Source organism: Oxyura jamaicensis, chromosome 4 (assembly GCF_011077185.1).
Source record: "Oxyura jamaicensis isolate SHBP4307 breed ruddy duck chromosome 4, BPBGC_Ojam_1.0, whole genome shotgun sequence".
Lineage (NCBI taxonomy): Eukaryota > Metazoa > Chordata > Aves > Anseriformes > Anatidae > Oxyura > Oxyura jamaicensis.
The window spans coordinates 32,578,906-32,600,348 of record NC_048896.1 but is presented as its reverse complement, the minus strand read 5'-3'; the positions used below and the strand labels follow the sequence as shown (position 1 = coordinate 32,600,348).

The 21,443-nt window shown below is 38.9% G+C and overlaps 1 protein-coding gene across 6 annotated transcripts in view; it reads right to left on the bottom strand.

The window, feature by feature from the left end:
* GALNT7 (polypeptide N-acetylgalactosaminyltransferase 7) overlaps window positions 1–21,443 on the bottom strand; it is a 76,983-nt gene that overhangs the window by 3,117 nt on the left and 52,423 nt on the right. For 5 of the 6 annotated variants that reach the window (XM_035324707.1, XM_035324708.1, XM_035324704.1 and 2 more), the window contains 9 exons: window positions 20,723–20,889; window positions 14,318–14,448; window positions 14,058–14,137; window positions 12,472–12,654; window positions 9,291–9,408; window positions 7,347–7,469; window positions 5,553–5,771; window positions 3,236–3,334; window positions 1,827–1,955 (listed from right to left, as the gene is read on the bottom strand). In XM_035324707.1, coding sequence (XP_035180598.1) covers window positions 1,827–1,955; window positions 3,236–3,334; window positions 5,553–5,771; window positions 7,347–7,469; window positions 9,291–9,408; window positions 12,472–12,654; window positions 14,058–14,137; window positions 14,318–14,448; window positions 20,723–20,889 — 1,249 coding nt within the window. Of the gene's footprint in view, window positions 1–1,826; window positions 1,956–3,235; window positions 3,335–5,552; window positions 5,772–7,346; window positions 7,470–9,290; window positions 9,409–12,124; window positions 12,308–12,471; window positions 12,655–14,057; window positions 14,138–14,317; window positions 14,449–20,722; window positions 20,890–21,443 lie in introns of all 6 variants that reach the window. The other variant, XM_035324705.1, reaches the window with a different exon arrangement.

Here is a 21,443-nt window from a genome sequence, read left to right as displayed (position 1 = left end):
GCAGCACCATGGCTGGGGCTTCACAGCCCTGTCCCCTGCTCCCATGGCCGTGGGAAGACGCTCTCCCCGGCATGCGGTCACCAAAGAGCCCTCCTGCTCCACGCTGCAGAAGCACAGATGTTATGCTCACCAAACTGCACACAAATGTTCATTCCAGAAACAACCAACCAACCAGATAACATCTCCTGGCAGCTTTCATTTACACCAGGCCACAACATTTTTCAGCAGTTCATAAGCATTTCATTCCTTACACCCTCCTCATTAAGAGAAACGGTCATACCCTCTGTACTGCTCAGCAAAGGGTGCCAAATTTCTAATATCTGCTTGGTTACACACCCTTGGTGGTCCTTTCGCTCTCACCCCCCAACTCTTTTTTTTTTTTTTTTTTTTTTTCCTTTTGGAAGCCAGTCAGTGTTTTGTTCTACAGCCCAAACTGTGCCTACTGGGCTTCCTTATAACTTGTGGTAATAAGCAAACAATTACACAACTTGGTACCACTGTGGAGGAAATGGATCTTCTCACATAAAATAAATGCTTACAGAAGAGCCAAGTAACATGCTGGGGCACACTAGAATGGCTGGAGAGTTAGCAAGTGCTATATATTTTTCTAATGTTACAGCAGAAGTCAGCAGGCACTGAAACACTACTTGTTGATTTTTAAATTTCAGATGTAAAGGAATTTGTCTAAATGGCACAAGGCAACTGAGTGGAAACAGCATTCGGTTGCTTGAGATTTCACAGCTCTATGCAAGTACCAGAAACAGTGTTGTGGCTTAAAGGATAACAAACAGATTTCACTGCAATCAATAGTACCTACATCTTTCAGACAAACACAATCCAGATAACCAGCTAATGAAACATGCAATACGCTAGAAAGATTGAAGGAAAAAAAAATAAAAATTCAATGCATGATATTTTCTTAGAGACAGAACCAAGTTATGTGTAGCCATATCCAAGGATAACATCACCCTTGGACTATTCATTCTCGTTCTTTTTAAGAGAAACAGAAATATAACCTTACACTTTTTAAAAAATAACACTTTCAAAACTAGAATTAATGGCGGACTTGCAGATGTACTTACTAAATAGGCTGTAACAGTCCTCTCATGTATATCAGCCAACATTCCAAGTCTTTATTAAAAATGCATAGATTTTGCAATAGCTTTATAATGGTGCCACACCCTTAATTCACAACAGAGCATGTTCTTAGGGAATGGTTAATGAACAGGAAAAAGAAATTCTGAAGAAAGCAAAGACAATGCAGAAAGACAAAGAGTAACACTATGTTTACCTATTCCTACATAGCCTTTTGTCTTTAAACACTTCAATTTAGCCTTCTCAAAATTAGATGTATTGTTCCTAGCTGCTACGTGCACCTCAGCACTTCAGCCATCTTCTCACAAGACCCAGTAAAGAACCTTTCTTGACAGAAAGCACACAAGCAGAGAGGGTGGTGGCATAAAGAGCTTTTAGAAACGCTGTCACTGGTAGTGGACATCCTCTTTGCTTCCTCTGAGACAAGTGCTAACTCCTAACATACCTGCAGCAGCACATATCCTCTCAGGAGATTTTATTTAAAGATTTTGCTACAGAAATCAGCGACTGGAAGTGCTAGCTGGAAGTGCTAGCAAAACACCTTTCCCTAGGGGAAGTCTTCCCAGCAAGCACAGATTTCTGAGAACATGTGATTAACGATTTATTTTATCTGGTTCAGTTAATCTTGTCATAGATCTCTATTTTCCAATACATGTAGAATAATAATAAGAAGGCGTAATAAAACAAAATGAGAATTATAATTTCTTTTTCCCTATACATCTCTTGCATACCTTGAAATATTGCCAATCCTTGTATTCGTTCAGATTACAGTGTGTAATCTGTATTTTGGATCCATCCGGTCCTTTAGTTAAGCACTGATCGTACTGCATGAGTTGATTCGCTTCATTGATTCGGAAAAGCTAGCAGAAAAAAGATGCCACCTTTTTAACAGCTGTCTTGAAATAACACTTTAGAAACACTGAAATACCAATGAAATTCCAACATTGAAAATATTCTCTGGTGTTATTACACCTATCTTTATTTTACATGATGTAACATTTTTACTATCAGGACACTATATTTTGATAGCTTTCCTTTAGAAGGCTAAGAAACTTACCTAGCAGGAGAAAAATGATAAAAATAAAGGGACACCTATTTGGGAGATTTCCAAAAGTATTTTTATGACATGATGTTTTAAGCCATTATCTTTCTAAAGGTTTGGTAGCAAGTCCTTGGTCTTGGACAGTAATTTCAGGTAAAGGCAGTAACATTTTGGTATTTCAGACATGGAGGAAATCAAACTAATGCATATGAAAGATTATCTTAGCTACTTCTTATGAAATAATTACTAGAGGTTTTTGGAGGTAGCATAAACAGAAAAAGTAGTTTAGGGAACTTTTGCATTAAATATCAAAGTAAAAGATAAATTTCCAAGGCCTATTAAGAATTAACCGAATATGATTTTTTAAAGAATCTTCCTGCGTGTGATTTCAGGACTGCAGTGACACAACTTGCCTGGTTCAAGTCTACATCAGTACAAACAGGGGTTTTAAGTGCTGCAAAGTTATCCAACTGAAAAGGGAGATGCAAATACAGAACAGCATGTTTGCCTGATAGTTTGCATAGGTTCGTGAAGACGCAGGTCAAACACAATAGTAGCTTGGATTGCAATCATCTATTAGTAATCATGTTCTGTCACTTAATTTGTAAATGAAGCAGAGAAATTTATATTCAATATTGTGTCTCCTGTGGTGGAAGGTGAGTTACTGCACAGAACTATTTTATGCTTCCATTAGAGCAAAACAACTTTGTGAAATCATTGAGCTAGAGTGGGGGGGGTTGCTGTTTCCTGAAGGATTAATAAGGGAGGATAAAGGATGAATCAGCAGTGATGCTACCAGCTGCAGTTGTTCTGTAATGCAGTGATATGGTTGCTTTAAAGCACAGTTCTCGCTTCCACATATACTTGCTTCTGTGAAAACAAGATTATGAATTTGCCTTCAATTCTGTGCAGTCTGTGTTTGAAATGGTACTTTCAGATTCCTGTATTTTATCAATGTCGGTTTGCTTATGAAAAACCCCTATCTCCCATTTTCACAGCCAGCACATAAGTGACTTTATGTGCAGACTTAAAAGAAAAATGACCTGTTATCATTCACTGAAAGCACTTCTCTTTCAACCTTGCCTCAGAGTCACTTACCTGATTTCCTCCCATTCTATGGCATGGCCCCAATTCGACAATGCCACCGTTGGTGTGACCCATGCTATCGATACAGTAAGAAGTTTCAAAGCCTCTAATCTGGAAAAAAAGGTTGTGCACTTTCAGTTAGTCTCAAGGAAAAATAAGTGTGAAGAGTTCGGAAAATTCCCACTCTTCTTTCAGACCAGAAACAGGTATCTGCCACACGGATACAGAAGAAACCTGCACATGAAATTTAAAAAATGATGTTAACTGTTGGAGATGGAGCTTTTAGCTGCCCAGGCTAACCTGTGAGCTCTTATGGGAGTTAGAGTACACTAATGAAACTAGAGTTGCAAAGCTCAGTTCCAAACTAACGACACTAAAGCGCAGGACTTCCAAGTATTTTAATTTACTCCATCTCCTATCAAAGCACGTTTGGTCTCTTGGACCGTCATAAATAAAGGCAGAGCTTGATGAAGTTGCTCTCACCCTGTGGAAGACGTGAGGAGACAAACCTCATGCCAAGGAGCTGCACACAGAGGTCATTAAGTGCAGGCAGGAGCAGCCCCGTGGCCCGGCTGCTCAGCAGTCCATTCTGCAGCAGCAATTACACGGGGAAAGGAAAGATAACGCTGATGAGGGGCAGGCACAGGCACAAGGATAAAGGAGCACAAGTCCTGCCAGAAAGTATGCCTTCCTTTGCTGCTGATTATCCCGTTCTCTTCCCAGAAGGATCAACAAACGGCTTTGAAAAGGCTTTATGGCACAAAATAACTTACTTGCCAAACCTATTTTCTTCGCTGGAGCCTCTTTCTCCTTTGTGACTGCAGAAGGAAGCCTGGAGGACTAAGCTTAGCCCAGAGACCTGACTTCCAGACAGTATTAGGGAAGATAAACCCCACGCTTTCATTCCTGACAGTTTGGAAATGCAATTAGTGTGATGTTACAAACATATGGAGAAAAAAAATACCTCAGATGTTGTAGGATAACTGTCAGCGAGCAAAGAGTTGAAGACAACTTCACAGAAGTCTCTGAACTTCAGTCTTTCCTGATTCTGCTCTAGAGCTGTTCACTTTTATCAGGGATGATTTCCCACAAGGTGACCATTATTATTTTATTCTCTTCAGATATTTTCACCCCAGTGAAGAGCAATACATAACAAGCGTTTCTAACCCTTTATGTGAATTCAAAAGCACGTCTAAAGCTAATGCACTAACCTGATGCTTTGTGTCGGCTTTCATATAAGAAATAAAGGTGGCCTTGTTCACCTGGTCCCCAGATACAGGACTATTTGTACCGTCTTTCCACCGTGCACACACTATATATCACTAATTCCTCACAGAAGTTAGAGATGACACATTCTTGGTCACATGAATATGCATAGATCTCTACTTTCTAATCCTCTTTTGAAGTTACAAAACCAGGTGCATCAGAAAGAAGGTTGTTCAGTTTGGAGAGACACAGGACTCCCCCCCTGCTAGCAAGATGATTTTTCAGTTTTGCCCCCACTATCTTCAAAAGCAAAATTGATAGGAGAGACAGTAAGGCTGGTCCATCTGAAAAAGGCCAAAATATAATTTGAAGCCGTGACGGAGACCTGTAGTAAGGGCTCCTCAAGGTGTGGGCTTACAGCCCGAAGGAAAGGGGTAGGGTTCAAGGAGGTGCCCTGCATCCACCTGGTAACTTAACTAAGTGAAATCACCACTTTTGCTGAATTTTCTCTAAGTGAAAAAAACAAGTTTATAACCACACCCTAAATTTAGCAAAGTCGTACTCTTATCTGTTAGTGCTGGAAACAACTCTTAAGGAATCATATAAAATTATTACATGCAGGTAAGGGATTTACTGAGGCTGTGCCAGTATGATTACATCTCGGGCTAGCAAGCATAGGCAGAATGTGCTCTTTCTGTATTTCACAATCTATTCTCTATGACTACACACACACAATATTTTCACCTATTAATCTTTGCAAATACTCTAATACAAACAAAATGCTTTATTTGTTTTCTTTTAAAAATAAATAAATTTCAATTTTGGAGAAAAGAGCTTTAAACATAACTGAGGCCAGGGATAGATACAAAAATGGATCTTGAAAGAAATGTGGATCTAATTTTAAAGAAACCCTACCTTTTAAAGTAGCATTCTTTTTTTTTTTTTTTTTTTTCTTTTCCCCTTTGGTTATTTCTCTGTAGCCCTCTGGCCAGTATCACATCAGTATAGCAGGAAACAAAGAGCCTGTTCTCAGATTGATGTCAAGTAACAATCGTTTCCTTTTGAATTCTGAACTTTAAAAAGAATCCTCTGAAAATAAATGCACGTTATGTGCTTTACATACCTCTCCCCATTCCACGTTTTTAGGCGGTAAGGGATAATACGATGTTATATCATATGCTATTTCTTCCATGAACCACTTAAAGCTTTTGCAGTTGTGATCTTCACGGAATTTTTTCAGCTCAGATATATCTCCGTATGGCAGTGCTTTTGTCTCCGGCCGACTGGCATAAAAATAATCTTTGTATTCATCCCACCACACTTCTACAACTCTGACATAGTTCTGTGAAGAAGAACGACATTGCTGTCACCTCAGCACATGCACAACCAGTCAGACACAATAACGTGTTAATTCCGCAAATTTAAAGATTTCTTCTCTTAAAAAAACATAAAAACAAACAAACAAAAAAAACATAAAAAACATAACAGCGTGAAATTGTTATATAGCACTAATATTTTGTCATCTTCAGCAGATTATGACGCACAGGACTATGATTCAAATGAGTGTTTAGGTGTGAATTAGCAAAATAGACTGGCTTAATGAGAGTACGAAGTCTTCTCCTAATTTTCTTTTGTTTGCTTGTTTGTTTTAAATAAAGACTCTTCAATAGAGGTACAATAAATGTTGCAATCATTTGCTAAGTACCAGAACTGCAATTTAGTTTGCATTCAACTTCTACAATTTAAATATCCAGCATGATATGCTTTATTCCACTAAGGGTGAAAAAAAACAAGTCTTAAACAGGCCAGCTATGAAAAAAGATTTTATATTCTCATGCACCTCAAGTGAAGTAGCTTATTGTTGCTTTTTAGGATAGAAGTGTGCCTGAAGAGGTAGAAAGCTATACTGCCTTGTACATAGAAGCTGCTTACTATGTAAGAACACTCAACAGTGCTTCGTTTCATCCAGTAAGCAGATGAGCTGACTCATGTAAGGAGTTTAGATATGCAGAAGATGGTGTTGATCAGATTTTTCACATTAGTGGAAAGGTTTTATAATTTCAGACAAACTTGCTTGCACAGAAAAATGGAGCTATCACTTACAAGCCCCCTTCCCATTGCCCTTTTTCTCTGTCATTATGCCCAGCTATCCTTATTTCCAGCTACCCTCCATGGTACTGTTCCTCCTGTTAGCTTGATCAAAATGTTAATCGCTTCACTTTATTAATAAAGGATATATTTCATTTGTGCGTGCTATGTTTTCTGCTGTGAAGCTTTGCTGGGACACTCACTTTTGAACAGAAACAATTGTTAGCTTGATTCAAGCCATAGTCTCTAAACCTGTAGTTGTCATCACAGGTAACTTTTAGGATGATGTCTGAGTGACTGGAATTCACAATGATCTAGGTCTTTAGGAGTGGGATTTGGAAATGCCAAAGCACTGCACAAGAGGAAGCTTAAACTTGGCAATAAGAAACCTTAACAGGAGGGTCCTCTCCCTTTCTGCTTGCAAACTTATACAAAACATTTTTTTTCTTGATTCAAGTTCTGTCTTTGGATACAGACAGGTGGCTCATTCTTTCCTAGAGGTGTTGTCTACTTTTAATACCATGGCTCAAACAAAACTTCTGAACCTATGAGGTGCCTGACCAAGTGCAGAGCACAGCATTTTCCCAGGTGTCATCCTCTGCTTCTTAATTTACAGATTCTGAGAGATGTTAGAGCATTCACTAACCCAGAGAGAGCCTGGGATACCACCCTTTCAGGCCAGTGGGGGACTGCAAACCCAGGATCACCATGTGGATGAACATCTTAGCTTTACATGCTAAATACCTTTGGATGAAGTGCTCTTTAAATTGCTACTGATAATTTACAAAGATTTATTTAAATCTGTTATCTCAAATCAGCAAAATAATACCTTCAGCGTAGGAGAAGACCCAACGTAGACAGGGGGTGGATTTCCTTGCCAACCCTGGAGACGATAGATGTGTCCAACGCGGGAACAGGGGACAAACAACAGTTTTCCCCCACACTGCCAGATCTACAAGGTCAAGCAAAGATGCAGATATTAATATACATGCACAGGAATTTAAGACAGATAAATACAAAGAAAATTTGAAAGAGATGTCAGCTACTTCTGTTACTATACCACCATGTGATACACTTAAACATTTTTTTATTTCAGACATAAGCATAGACATAATATGTCTGAAATGAATGGAAATGAAGATGTACTGAGTACATCTTCAACCCCAACATGAAATTAATCAACTAAAGTAATTTTTCAAAAAGCTTTTAAAATAGTTTGCCACCTCATTTCATTGCTATTTTAAAATAACAGTAATGAATGAGTGAACGAAATCTGGAATGGGGTAATTTTTAAAATGACAGAATCAGTATTTTGATTTTATTGGACCAATTCACATACCACCACTAAGATGGGTTTTGATTAGATTCCCATCACATTTAAGATTTCCTTAATAAAGACCAGTAGGAGATAACAATGCATTTAGTAACCGTGTTCCAACCAAGTGCAAAACAGATTTTTTTTTCCAATGGTAGTAGCTGAAAATAAAAATGGGAAAGTGTACTACCATTCTGAAATTCCTTCCCGCCCACATGTCCTTAGATAATCCGTTTATTTGTGGGAGAAAGAAAACACACCTAAATAATTTGAATTTAATCGCTTACAGCTTTGACAAGTTTAAAATGTAGCATCAAGTCCAAATTTAAGCAAACTTTGGGGACGTTCCAAAACAGACTGAATTCCAGGTTAAAAATTAGACTTAACGTTATTAGGAAAGATGGGCAGAATACTTCCTTCACTGCATGTGTTTTATCATCATATTAATTTTTATAAGAGCTTGATTAAAAATCTGATATGCAAAGCAATTTTATTCGCTATCTAGGAGTCAGCATGCAACACTGATAAATGTTATTTAGTTCTGAAGATTGGTTTTGATCTACATGAAACCAATTTGGAGGTCTCTACATAATCAGCAACAACTATCCACTTCAATTACAAAACTACTGTATGCAATTTCAATCATGATTTAGATCTAAGCAAGACGGGGAATTAGAAGGATAAAGACCCTGTATATGTAACATCCTCAATAACTGCCTTTTGCATATGGATTTACAGCTGAGCAAGTGCACTCAGAGCTTTCCTCAAAATCATCAACAGCAAGAGTAGCTGGGGAGCTCTGAAGGTACTTTTAGTAAATTTCAGCTACGATTTCACAGATCGCTGCTGAGGATATTAGATGTCTCCACTTTCGTTTCTTAATTGGGACAGATTCCTGCTGTCTGCCACTTGTGTCATTATGAACAGTGAAGCTACCAGAAGCTAATAATCATCATCTTACATTTCCTGCTAACTGAAGAGCATGCATATGCCTAGGATTGAAAATAAAATCTTCTGCAATGATTATGAATTATGCAGTTAGTCCCTCAGTTATGAAGACTTCTTTTGTAGAGAAGTTCTTGAAATTTTGAGAAGTACATGAGACCATTCTTCATCCATAAAAATGGCAAGGAGAAAGAAACCAGGGCAGATTACTTCTGGTTGCATCCTTTTATACTTTACATGCATCTATGTGTAAACCGATTGCTTCTTTTTCTCTTCTGTTAGAAAAAGCATTTTTCTACACACACACACACACACGAGAGCACTCAGGTTTCCCCTCTCCTCTATCAAATTTGCCAGTCTGGTTTCAGGTTGGATATTCAGGGGAGCACGTGTGATCCCCAACCATTACTGAAATCTAGATTGCTCAGCACTGGGTCTCTTCACTAAGCCATCTCTCTGACAGCTCCTGTTTGCAAGGACACCATAAGAAAAGTTTTCAGTATATAGTGTTACCTTGTAAGAAATTTCAAAATTTTCACCACCCCAGATCTGAAGACCTGGATCATAGAGACCAAGTTCAAAGAAGAAGTCGCGCTCAATGGCAAACAATCCGCCGGCCATTGCTGGGGACCTGAAAGAAGAATACAGGGTAATTCGTCCTGCCAAAAGGATAAGATAACATTCAGAGAAAGTACAAATCAAGGAAGCAATTTGCTGTTAACATATAATAAAGATTAGATTAATGGCAATACACTGAAAAATCTTAAAGCTTTGTCATAAGCTTCTAGTGGTTTCCGGAAATGATGTGTATATTTTTAGTGAGGTTGCAGTTTTTTTTCTTTTTTTTTTTTTTTTAATTGTACAAAATTTTGGTCAGAGTTACCATTCAGCCAGCCACCATACTTCTATTAGAAAAATGCTAGGAGTCATTGTGGCAAGACATTTCTCACTGAACAGACATTCAAGTTTCTGATATAAGGGATGAGACCATATAACATAAGTTTATGTTCTGCAGAGCTGCCACATTGAAACTGATGTTTACTTGCTGTTAAACAAGCAACAGAGTATTACTGGTTAAATGACGGCTTTTTACTTTTTCCCTCTGGCTCTTTTTCTACCTCCGTCACGTGAGACACTTTTCATTACCCTCTGTGAAATTTTTAAGAGGGCCTGGATCAAGGCATACAAGGTTTCCATTTTGGTTTATTTAAAAAAAAAAAAAAAAAAAAGGCTTTGTAAATCCCTCTACATATGCCAAAGTTCAATTAACAAGTTTTAATGTGTCAAAAAGATGCTGTGACAAGGATTGGACCATTTGTGCAAAGTGGCTCTAACCAAAACTTTCTGGCAGCTTGCTTACGTGGAAACAGAGAGTAGAATATGTTAAGCCATTTCCAGCACACATACCAAGCATTTTTCCCCCTAAGGACCAATAAATATATAAAAAGGCCTAGTGGATAAACCTGCGGTCCCTGCTAGGTTGGGGATTAAAAACAGTGGTAAGGAAAAGGTGACTTGGGATGGGCCAGCAAGCTTAGTTGCTCTCCAGATCACCAGATCAGATGCTGAGTTCCTCCTGAGTGCCCCCTACTTCCTCTTGTCTGCTTACAGGATTTTCCTCCAGCCCTGCTGCTGCCCCAGAGGGACGGGAGGGTCAGGAAGCCAGTAAGCACGGCGGGGAGAAGCACATGGCATCGAACAGCCCTGTGGCTCGCCTGCACTGCTGGCTTCCCTGAGCACTGTAAAGACCTGGCAAGCACAGAGAGGCCTTGAATGCTGGAGTATCGGTCTTGGCCTTTAACACACCGTCAAGTGTGTTAAAGAACACAGTAAAATCCACATAAGCTCAGTAGTTTATTTTACAAGATACAAAGGGGTAAGCACAGTATCTTTGAAAGTGGGATTTGGTCCTGGGGCGATTCTCCGCCATTACCAGAAGTTGGTTCTGCGCTTTAAGGTGTTGAGGATTTTTTTTTTTTTTTTTTTTTTTAAAAAAAACCTAGGCAATCATGTCTACAATTTAAGCAAAGCCGTTACTTGGTCTTTCTGCAACCTTGGTTTTTCTGCAACAAAACGCCTAGAGCCTGGCCATAAGCGATGCGGGGAACATCTCTTTTTAGAAAAGGCACTGTAACTATCAAAGTATTATTAAAAATAAGGTCATCTTTGAAACCATTCCGAGAACATGTGTTGTGTGTTTCTGGGAACAGTTTAAAGGATTTTAAGACCTGTTTGGATGGTAAACACAGAGCACAACACTGATGTTTGAAATAGTTTATCCCCCTCTGAGCGAGTATTAAAGTTCCAATGTGGACAGCCTTGTCAGAAAATGGTATTATTTAGATTGTACACAAAACAGATCAAAGCTTCGTAACTTCCTTGCATGTGTTGCCATTTTAGCAAAGAACAATCATGGGTGAGGAGAGGGAATTACCAACATAAGTTCTTACAGTGCTTAAATCATATATACAAGCAATAGAAGACATTAGATTCTGAAGATGTGAAGATTGCTTTCAAATGTAGTAACACGATTAGTTAAGTGTGAAGGGGAAAGTAATAAAAAACAGCAGAACCGCAGCCTCCCAGTCTTGAAAAGCAATCCAGAAACGTAAGCTAGGGTTTCTAGCCAGTTTTCTGTTTGCAGGGAAGAAAACATATACCCCCCTACAAAGCCAAAGAAAAAGGTGGGACTTGTGTGAAAATCATTGGAGTTTTCCCAGAAAATAAGTTTTGGTTTTCTTCAAGTTATATGTATTAAAGTAAAATCCCCAAGCAAATTCAGACCTTAGAAAATATCTAGCCAAAATTCTTAAATAGTATGCATCTTTGTCAGATGTGATCTATTATGAAGCAAGTGGGAGAAACATGACAAAAGACATTTTTCTGATGTACATGCATAACCCACGAGCTGTATGCATGCATCAAGCCATGACAGCAACCTACAGATTTTATGCATTACCAGCTGTTACAAATACTCACAGCATGCTCATTATTTCAAATCAAATGATTAAATAAGAGCTTTTGTTTCCAACACTACTTTTCAAAAATATCATAGCTAAATAAAGTTTTCCCTGGAAACAAAGTCATACAATGCTTTCTCTCACCAAGCAAAACCACGTTATTCTGATGTACACCCTATTAACCACACAAGAGCAGGAGTGGAGAGGCAGCGGAAGGTAGCAAAGCTATTTTGGTCAAGTAGTCAGTTGCAGCAAACTGGTCTGATTAAACAAAGCAGCTGTCATGGTTAGCAATACGAAGATTTTCAGGCTTAAAAGTACATGCAAGTTTTAGTGGATCAATAGCTACCTAAGAAAAAAGAAACAGGTAAGTGATTTAGTGATTACCGATACGGTTCGGTTTTTGTCTTTCTTTTTTCCTTCTCTCGCTTGGCCAAGGGAACCCTCTTCCATAGCATACTCCAATCCCACGCTCCTCTAGCAAACCCATCTTCGTCACCACCCCCTTGCGGCACAATCTTATAAGTGTTGCCGTCAATGACATCTATCAGTGGCACAGTGCATGTGGTTCTGCGGGGCGGCGGATGGTGGCAGGGAGGATGCGGTTTTGTGCAGGGACCCGTGTGGGACGCGTGCGCCAATCGTGGTTCGTGGGAGAAGAGGGAGGAGGGAAGAAGGAAAGGCTTTAGACAGTTATTCATTACAATCTGCGACATGTAAACAGCTTTCTTTACCGATAAGGCTCAGTTTTATGTTTTCGTTTGGACTTTTCCTTGTGGCTTAACGGAATTCGTTTCCATAGCAAACTCCAGTCCCAGGCCCCTCTGGCAAAACCATCTTCATCCCCACCTTGTTGTGGCTCGATGGAATAATCATTCCCATCTATGTAATCTATTAGAGGTACAGTACATGTAGTTCTGAAACGTTTATAGAAGGGAAAGAAAGAGCAAGATACAATTTAAGAAGAGTAAGAATAATCTGTCTAATCTGAAATTTACACCATCAATTATTAATCTCATCGAGTAGTTTATATGAAAAGTCACTTGTAAACATTATTTGCAGAAGGAAGCCTCATTAAAAAAAAAAAGAGAGGCTTTTTCTTTATGTTGTTTTAAGACGTTCTGAAAGCAGGAAAGTTCAGTCCAAAATGCTAATACATCAATTCATTTACAGTTTTTCCTGTATGTGTTCTTCTTGACATTGGTCTTCTAAGAAAGCATTGCTGGAGGCAACAGAGGAGCCTTTAGAGGGCTAAGACTCTCACAGTATTATTATTTTCCATAATTTCTATTCATATCAGATCTTAGCTGCCAATAAGTACGATAAACACTTTACTAGTGCAAATATGGATGTTCACTGTTCTGTCCAACTGTGCTGCAAATCCAGCCTTTAAGGGTAAAAAATATGTTATTGGTGCTCTTTTAGCAACAGCCTACAAAGATTTTTTCTTTTGTAATTTGCAATGTGCTCCTCATTGTGATCTGTCATTTATAGCATTTGACAAGGAAAAGGCATCATCTTGTTATTCTCCCAGTGACCAAACTGCAATCTTATCTTCTGCAATCTTATCGCTTCCATCTTTTTAAGACAAATCCCGTATGAGACTGGAAAAACACGTGGGGGAGGCGACAAGAAGCAATAACGCCATGCTCTTCCCTTGCGTGCTGAGGGACCAGCACACTGTCCCTCAGGAGAAGAGCGCTTGAATGGAGGCCGCAGAGCTGCCAGCACCTCCTGCACCCGCATCCTCTGCAGGCAGCGCTGGAGGAGCCTCTGCAGCTGCCTCCTCCTCCCACCTCTGTGGCATGTGATGCACATGCACACTCAGTGGAAGCACATGAGAATTTTTAACTTCTATCTAGTTATAAAACTCTTGAGATCACAGGAGTTTAAGTCCCTGTTAAATCAGAACTCTTACCGTTACTTCTCCTCTGACCCAAAATCACAATTTTGTTTAGTTATAATAAACACTTTGCTTACTCAGGGTCCTTACTCGGCTACAACAGAACACTTTTGTAACTGTCCCTCAGAACACTGCAAAAGACAAGAGTTGTTTTATATTTAATCTACAATAAGCACAATATTCAGTATACCTATTGAAATAAACTATCTGGAAATTTACTTGGCTATTTTCATTCCTCCTTACATAGCTTTTTTGCTGGGAGTTGACAAAACCTTAATTCAGCAAATATTGATGTAGTTTGAAATAGATATATATTGATAATAGATATACAACATATTGAATTTGAGAAGCGTGGATTGTTACTCTGACTTTTCCTTCCTAAGAGGCCAGGCACTGGAAATCATAGTAGAACATTACCTGTCCTTGGATATAGGAGCTATAAGTGGCGCATACCAATTAATTCCCACCTCACAATGGGCATCAAGGTAAACCAAAACCTTCAAAAGAGAAAAACAAGGAAGCAGATGTACAGTCACTTTTATCTCTATACAGGGGATCACAAAGAATTAAGTTTATTTTACATTGCCATACTTTAATATTAGAGACAGAAAAATGAAGCTTAAAAGGAGTAAAATTAAAAATATACATATAAGATTTGTTTGTGAGCTGGTTCCTACCTGTCCAAGTTTAGCCTTTTGGGCTCCAATGCTTCTAGCTTGGATTAAACCTTCTCTCCTCTCATTTCGAAATACCTTCACCAGGCCGTTCCATTGCTTAATGTAGTCATCTAGTCTCTCCTTTAAGTGTGCTATAAAATAATAAACAAAAAAATATTTGGGTGAAGGTTAGTAATAATTAGTTTTGTATTCTTAGTGTAACTCCAATCCGTTTCTACTTAACAATACCTACAGACATAGGGGATTTACAGAATCTTGAATTCAACTACTTGTGATGCTGTTCAAAAACACTAAACCTGAAGGGATCAAGCCTTAGAGCTCTCTGGCTTTGTGGCACAAGTTTGTCTTTTTAAATCACATTTAAAGAAAAATCAGGTGAAGTTGTCCATACCACAGGGGAGCTGGGTGAAAAATTCCCAGTCACTTCAATATATCACGGAGTGACTTTCACGTCTTCATGTGTATTTAGACCACACAGACCAACAGAGAAGTTTCTACACTTCAGCATATGACCTTTCCTCATCAGATGTCACGTATACAGTAGGAAGCATAACTTTTCAGTTTAACATTTTTCTTCACTAACTTTCTTTTTGACTTACAAAATTGTGTGTCAGTCTACGAAATCTGGAAACTGGAGACAAAAGCCCACCATACTCAAGTCATTCCCCTCCCTCATCTAGATCTGTCTCCACTTGTGGTGGTGGTGCTTTCAATTAAAATAATAAAAGGAATAATTGGAGGGCCAAAACTGCAGTGGATGAGCTGTAGCTCTTCATACTGATGATCATGCTACAAACCTACAGAATGAAAAAAGGACAGGAACACTTTAGCCAAAGGGACTTGGTCGGTAAAGGGATTAGTTAACACATAAGAAACAAATTCAGCTACACTTAAATGCTTACAGATCAGGATTTGCACGTTGAGCTTTGCCAAACTAATCTGGAAACCACATTCCTACCACACAAATTGAAAAAAGGATGCTAGTGTTGCATAATATTTTCGCACAGCTGATTCTGTTGAGAAAATTCAGAAAGGCAGAAGGGCTGGCAGTCAGGCGCTTGCAGTTTGAGGCTACACTAACTACTGCTGTTCGTTTGAAATCTATTTTTGTACTGAAAGGCTGGAAAGAATGGCCTCCAGCTCCAGGATCTCCCAGAGAAGACCCAAAAGGAGCCACCTAAGCTAGAGCAGAGGTACCCACAGCAGGTCTGCACCAGCTTGCAGGGGCAGGCAGGTGACGTGTCTGGGCTGACCTAAGAGCACGCTGCCATGAAGAATGGCAGGTCTTTCTCCTCCTCTACTGCTCCTGGCTCCTCCGGGAACCTATCCTACACCTAGCACCAGTGCTGAACCTTGGGGCCACACAAGCCATTCGTCTGGCAGAAATCAACCTGAAAAGTATTTTTTTTGCTGGGTAAGGTGGCTGTTTCCTGTTTGGGCAAACACCAGATGTGGGACAAGGTGGCACGGCCAGGAGAAGGGGAATGTATCCATCAAGGTGCTTCCCTGAATTGAAAATTCAGCACCCTGAATTGAAATGACTGAAGTCTGGAGTTTACTGCACCTTACATTTTAGTACGTTTTCTATTCTTACCAAAAGTATTCAAAAAATGTCTAGTTTAAACAGAAGCTACATATAGATAATTGAAATATGAATGTTTATTTCTTAAAAGTGAAGTTTCCAAACTTCAAAATTCAGCAGTTCTACCAAAGACCAGAAAATATTCCAAACCAGTAATCTTTTAATACTTTTAAAAAAAGTTTTCTCAAGCGAAAGTTTTGTGTAACCTCTTCTCCTTTCCCACACGCATTTACAATGCCTTTTGTAAACCCTTGTGCATTAGAAAAACTTTGAGAGTATATAAATATCAAACTAGAGAAAGAATGATTTTATCACTTATGCTCTATAGAATAACATGCCATGTATTATATATAGAATGTGTGATACGATAGCCGTAATATACTTTTTTAAAGGCTAAATTCAAGAGCGTTATGAGGTCATCCTGAAATGGTACTACGAGAATCTCTATATCACGCCATCATTTATTCTGCAAATTCCAAATACATGCTACAGAAGGACTGTCAGGAATGTTTCAGAGTTTTTAAACCCTGAAGTTATTTCCAGCTCTCCTGCCTGTGAAGCCAAATGTTTTAGTTATCAAATGTTCAACTATGTAAGGTTCACAGGGAGCTGTAAAAACCTGTAATATTGATTGTGTAAAGCTTTTCTACAGCATAAGTCTCAGGACTTTGCAGTCCATTATCTGAAACTGTGCCAGGGCTAGCAGCAAGTGCTATTTCCCACAGGAAGACTGAATTTTCCCGCTTTCCCATACTATAAGGACTTGGCTTTGCGAGGCTGCGTGACAGTAGTGCATAAAAACCGGATCCTTTTACAGTTAGAAATACTGTTTGGCCAGCATTAAATGTCGCTCACTTAAAAGGTATATTTATGATATCTGTCAACAGCTTCAGAAAATTTTATTTTCTGTTTGAAAATGTCTATTTCCCCCCTCCCCCCAAATTACTACAACCACCAATCCGGTCTTCCCTTGTTTGGGTGGTTCTCCCATGTCTCAGTGCATGATTACAGCATGAATAATCAATGCTTTTAAAAAACACGTCCTTTCTCCAAAAGGCATTAGCCGCTGCAGATTACTACGTGGGGTGGGGAGGAAGAGAGCTCTGTTTTTCTTCCTTGGCTCATGGATGTCATTTCAAGAACTAGAGAAACGGTACCAGAAGCCCTCCCTCAAGCTCCCAGTGCCCTATGCTGTAACACTGCTGGTGCAGAGCTCTCCTTGTTTGAATACGGGTACTCATTCATGCTTCAGTTTCCCCCCTGCCCCGTGAGCACTATTAAGCAAGCTAATAAAAACGCTGTTACCTGTCTATGCTCATTACTTCCCACTTTTGTTATCGTATGGCTGCATCAGACAGCCATAAAGAAAAAACATGTAAATGCAAAACACAGAGAAATCCTTTAAATGCTAGTCTGAACACTGCCATGCTCGTAGTCACCCTTTTTATGTGCATGTGCTACAAAAGGGAGATGTACCACTGAGATTTTGACCTGCATTCTTCAGAAAGAAATGCTGCTGATAGGTAAATGTGTAACAACTAGTTGCTGCAGACAGACCCACAATTGCACTTGCAGAGGCTGCAGGAAACCCCACGTTAAGAGCCCTCGCTGCCCTTCTAGACCAGCTGCATTCTCTGCACAGCTAATGCTTGCAGCAAAAGAGTTTTGATCTCTACAAGAAAGTCTGAAGCAGAGAATATATGGGCAGCAGTGTGTCCACGCCAGCAGCGTGCTAGCTCTGCAATGCTTTTTCGATTCTAGTACACATTAGTGCAGGGTTTTCCACTGAAAATATCAGAACTAGCATAATTCAATTAGCTTGGCATCATCTTCCTGTTACTGTTCTCTCTGTGTATGGCAAAGAAAAAAAAATCTGGATCTGAATTCAGCACATCTCTCCGTGCAGCTCAACAGTTTGCAGAAGAGATGACGGAAGGAAGGCAGTGTCAAACAGCAAACAGACTGCTCCCAGCTGACTTTATACAAAGAACTCAAATGAAAACAACATTTTCCAAGTGTTGCAACTGTTTCTCCCTGTAAGGTATGTAAGGAAAGTCAGACACGAAGCAAGTGGCCTGAGAGCAGGAGGGGAAGGAGAAAGTCCTGAACTTCAATCGGCACCACCTCTGTTCTGGCCGAACAAGAAAAAGCCCTGAGCAGCTCTGCTATGGGGAAGGGTGTTTGTGTTTCACAGCTCTCCTAACAACTGGATATCTCTTTAGGCAGCTTGGCATGCTGCGCAGGCTGTACTAGCTCGTGCTTTTCTCTGAGGAGAAAGAGGTGGAGCTAGATTCTCCTCCCTTAGCCTTTTTTTTTTTTTTTTTTTTTTTTTTCCCATCTAGAATGCAATTTGAATCATTGAAATTAAGTTAATTATGTTTACCAAGTAATAGCCTAAAGCACTTTAATGAATTATTATAGGGAAATAGTGCAGTTGCAGCAAGGTGTTCAGAGTCATTCCAGTCCCTGCTTGTTTTTGAGTCGCTTGCACATGAGAACATTTCATCTTGTGCTTGCTTTACTCAATTTTCTAACCTAAAGTTATTTGGGAAAATGAAGTGTGGGAAAAATAAAGACAAGGGTCTGCTGGGTGTTAGTTCTAGGCTAGCTGTATCTGCTAGCCATGCTTATGTGAGCAAAGAGCATAAGTTCTGAGTTCTAAAACAAATTTATTGAAAAATACTACCTTTATTTAATAATAATCAGGTACTGGAAAACTGTAGCACCAGTTATGCCAAACTCATTCTGTAAATTACATATATATAGCACAGAGTCAGCTATGACTCATGTGCAACCCAAACACTGAGCCCAATGATTAGTAAAAGCCTGGTAATGTTTCTAGAGACCATCAGCATTGTAGTTACTTTATGCTGCTCACTTGGGCAGCCCTTGAACAGCTCTGAAGGAAAGCTGTGATCCCAGCTGAAAAAGAAACACACAGTACATGTCTGCTGACTGAATTATTAAAATTATATCCCTTAGGAGAGAAGATATTTTTGTTTTATAGCGTGTGTGTATATCTAAGCCAAATTCTCAAAGGCTGTAAAGGATATGGGAGACTATAATGTAACATTCAGTATCTTTATTAGACTAAGCCAGATGTAGTCAAGTTTACAATACAGGTAACTTTTCCTCTCCTGTAAAAACAAACAGAAAGTGATACCTACCCAAGGGTACGAAGTAAAAATTAGTATGCATTAATTATCTTTAATAGCAACCTATACTCAAAAAAGTCAATCCCAACTACATGATGATTTCAGATGTAGGGTTTATAGCGGGCAGAACAACAGAAAACAACTCCTGCTGTGAGGCTGGAGCTGGGACAAGCCCAGATCACTTGATAAAAGGGAGAGCCTCAGCACAGAGTCATCTGCTTTCCATGCCACTGCCCAATTCAGCTATTGCACAAACACAGAGGAGGGCAAAGGGAATGTATCCTATGCTCGTGACCAGCTCAAACTTGCTCGTACTCCTAAAAGCCTACCCTGGCTCATCATCATCGTCTGAAAGAAATTGTCATCGTATATCCTCAAAGTTTTGACAAAATGATGGATTAGCTTTGCCGAGAAACTACCATGCAAAATCAGAGCCATGTAGCATTATACAACATGCAAAGGGCAAAGATTTGAAACCATGATTTTTTGCAGTGGTAGAGCTATTGAAGACATTCTCTTTTCATTTCAGATTTTCATTTCCTACAAATCTTTATCCTACCAAAAGTCTATGTATTTTTTTTGGCTCATCATCATCTTGATCCCTGAATGTTTTTCCGGTTTTATGGATTTATTCCCATAAACCTGTGGGCAAGGCAGATGTGCTATTATTGCTATGCTAATATAAGACAAGGGACAAAGAAATCAAATAATTTGTCTGAAAGGAGAAAGTCGGAGGCAGTAACTGATATTGAAACACTCTCAGTTACAAGAATAATTTCTTGTATGTCTAAAATGTTCTTATTTATGCCACTACTCTTTTTCTCTGTCTACTCGTAGTGAATAACTATGTTAGAATAAAATCTTGCAAAATTTGACTGCATTTTTTTTTAAAATAAATATCAAAATAGCACATTAAGTTTAAAAACAGAGTGATTTTGTCTATATATCAATCACTTTATATTTGAATCTCTACCATACTGCTTTCAGTTCTCTGGATTCAGCCTTGACTTGTATTAGCCCTGAAGACACCACCATTAAAGGAAAAATGTCAATGTATGTTTATATTTTTAAGAATCACACATAAATAAATAATACTATAAACTAAGACCAGACATACATTGCAAAGGAAGAGAAAAATTTCTGGACTTCTGAAAAAATTGATATGCAGGTCTCAAATAAAGGGAGAAGTCAATATGCACTTAAAAAGAGGATGTTAAAAAATAAAAAGATAGTGAAAATGAATCAGAATAATTCAATAACCTTAGACACATTTTTATTACAGTTAAAAGAAAAAAAGGAATCTGGATTCCTCTACAGAATAAGGAAATAAATTATTCATAATAAGCTTAACTCAATCTCCTTCAATACACTTAAAACTATTTATTTTCACACGAGTGGACAGAGGTACCAGTTCTCCCAACTTTCTCCTGCATACACCTCCACAGCTGTAGAAGGGAACCTAACACAAAAAGGATCACCACCTTTATGAAAGCAGTTCACTGGAAAAGAGTTTTCCCTTCACTGAAAACTGAAATGACTGTGAAGAATTAACTTATTTTTCCTGCAGAGTCAACTCAGTCCATGTCAGGTAATAAATCAAAAGAAACCTATTTTTAAAGCAACAAATTTTCCTTTTCTGCAAGCAGCGTGTTAATATTGCCAACGTACCTTTGTTGCTGAAATCATCAATCAGCACAATTTCTGCCAAGTATTTCCTTGGTGTTCTCTTAATCACACTGTGAACTGTCCTCATGAGCGTGGACCATCCTTCATTATGGAAGACAATGACAACACTGGAGGTGAGCAGGTTTTCATCGTAATGCCAGAATTTGCATCTGTAAAAGGATTTCCTTGTGTTAATTTTAACATTGTGATTTACAGAACTGCTTGATCATCTTTCCACACACGAAACCTTCACTGAGGGCCATCTTTTAGATGAATCAGGATACAAAACGTCATACAGCTCGAGCAGCACATTACAGAGGTACGATGCCCAAATAAGTGCCCGCTTCCAGCCAGTGAGCCTTTTTTCCTCCTAAAAAAGGAAGAAAAAAGCCCTTTTTCTAACCTTTCACAATGAAATAGATTTAGACACAGTAGTTTTGTTAGACATACTATAGCAGCCTATGAAATGCTCATGTCAGCTATTCTGAGTAAAACTATCTCCATTTGTAAAAAGTGCTAGAAAAGCCTAATTCTTCATACAAAAAATGTAATCCCATGGCAGATGCAAAGCGATCTTTGCTATTTAAGCTTTCAGGTATAGCAAACGTAGCTAAAAGAAAGGTCACTAAACCCAGGTAGCCCTCCATTCCTCTACTCAAAACTCAGTCATATGTCCTACTTGATGCAGCTTCGGTCAAATTTGTACAACAGTAAGTATTTTTTG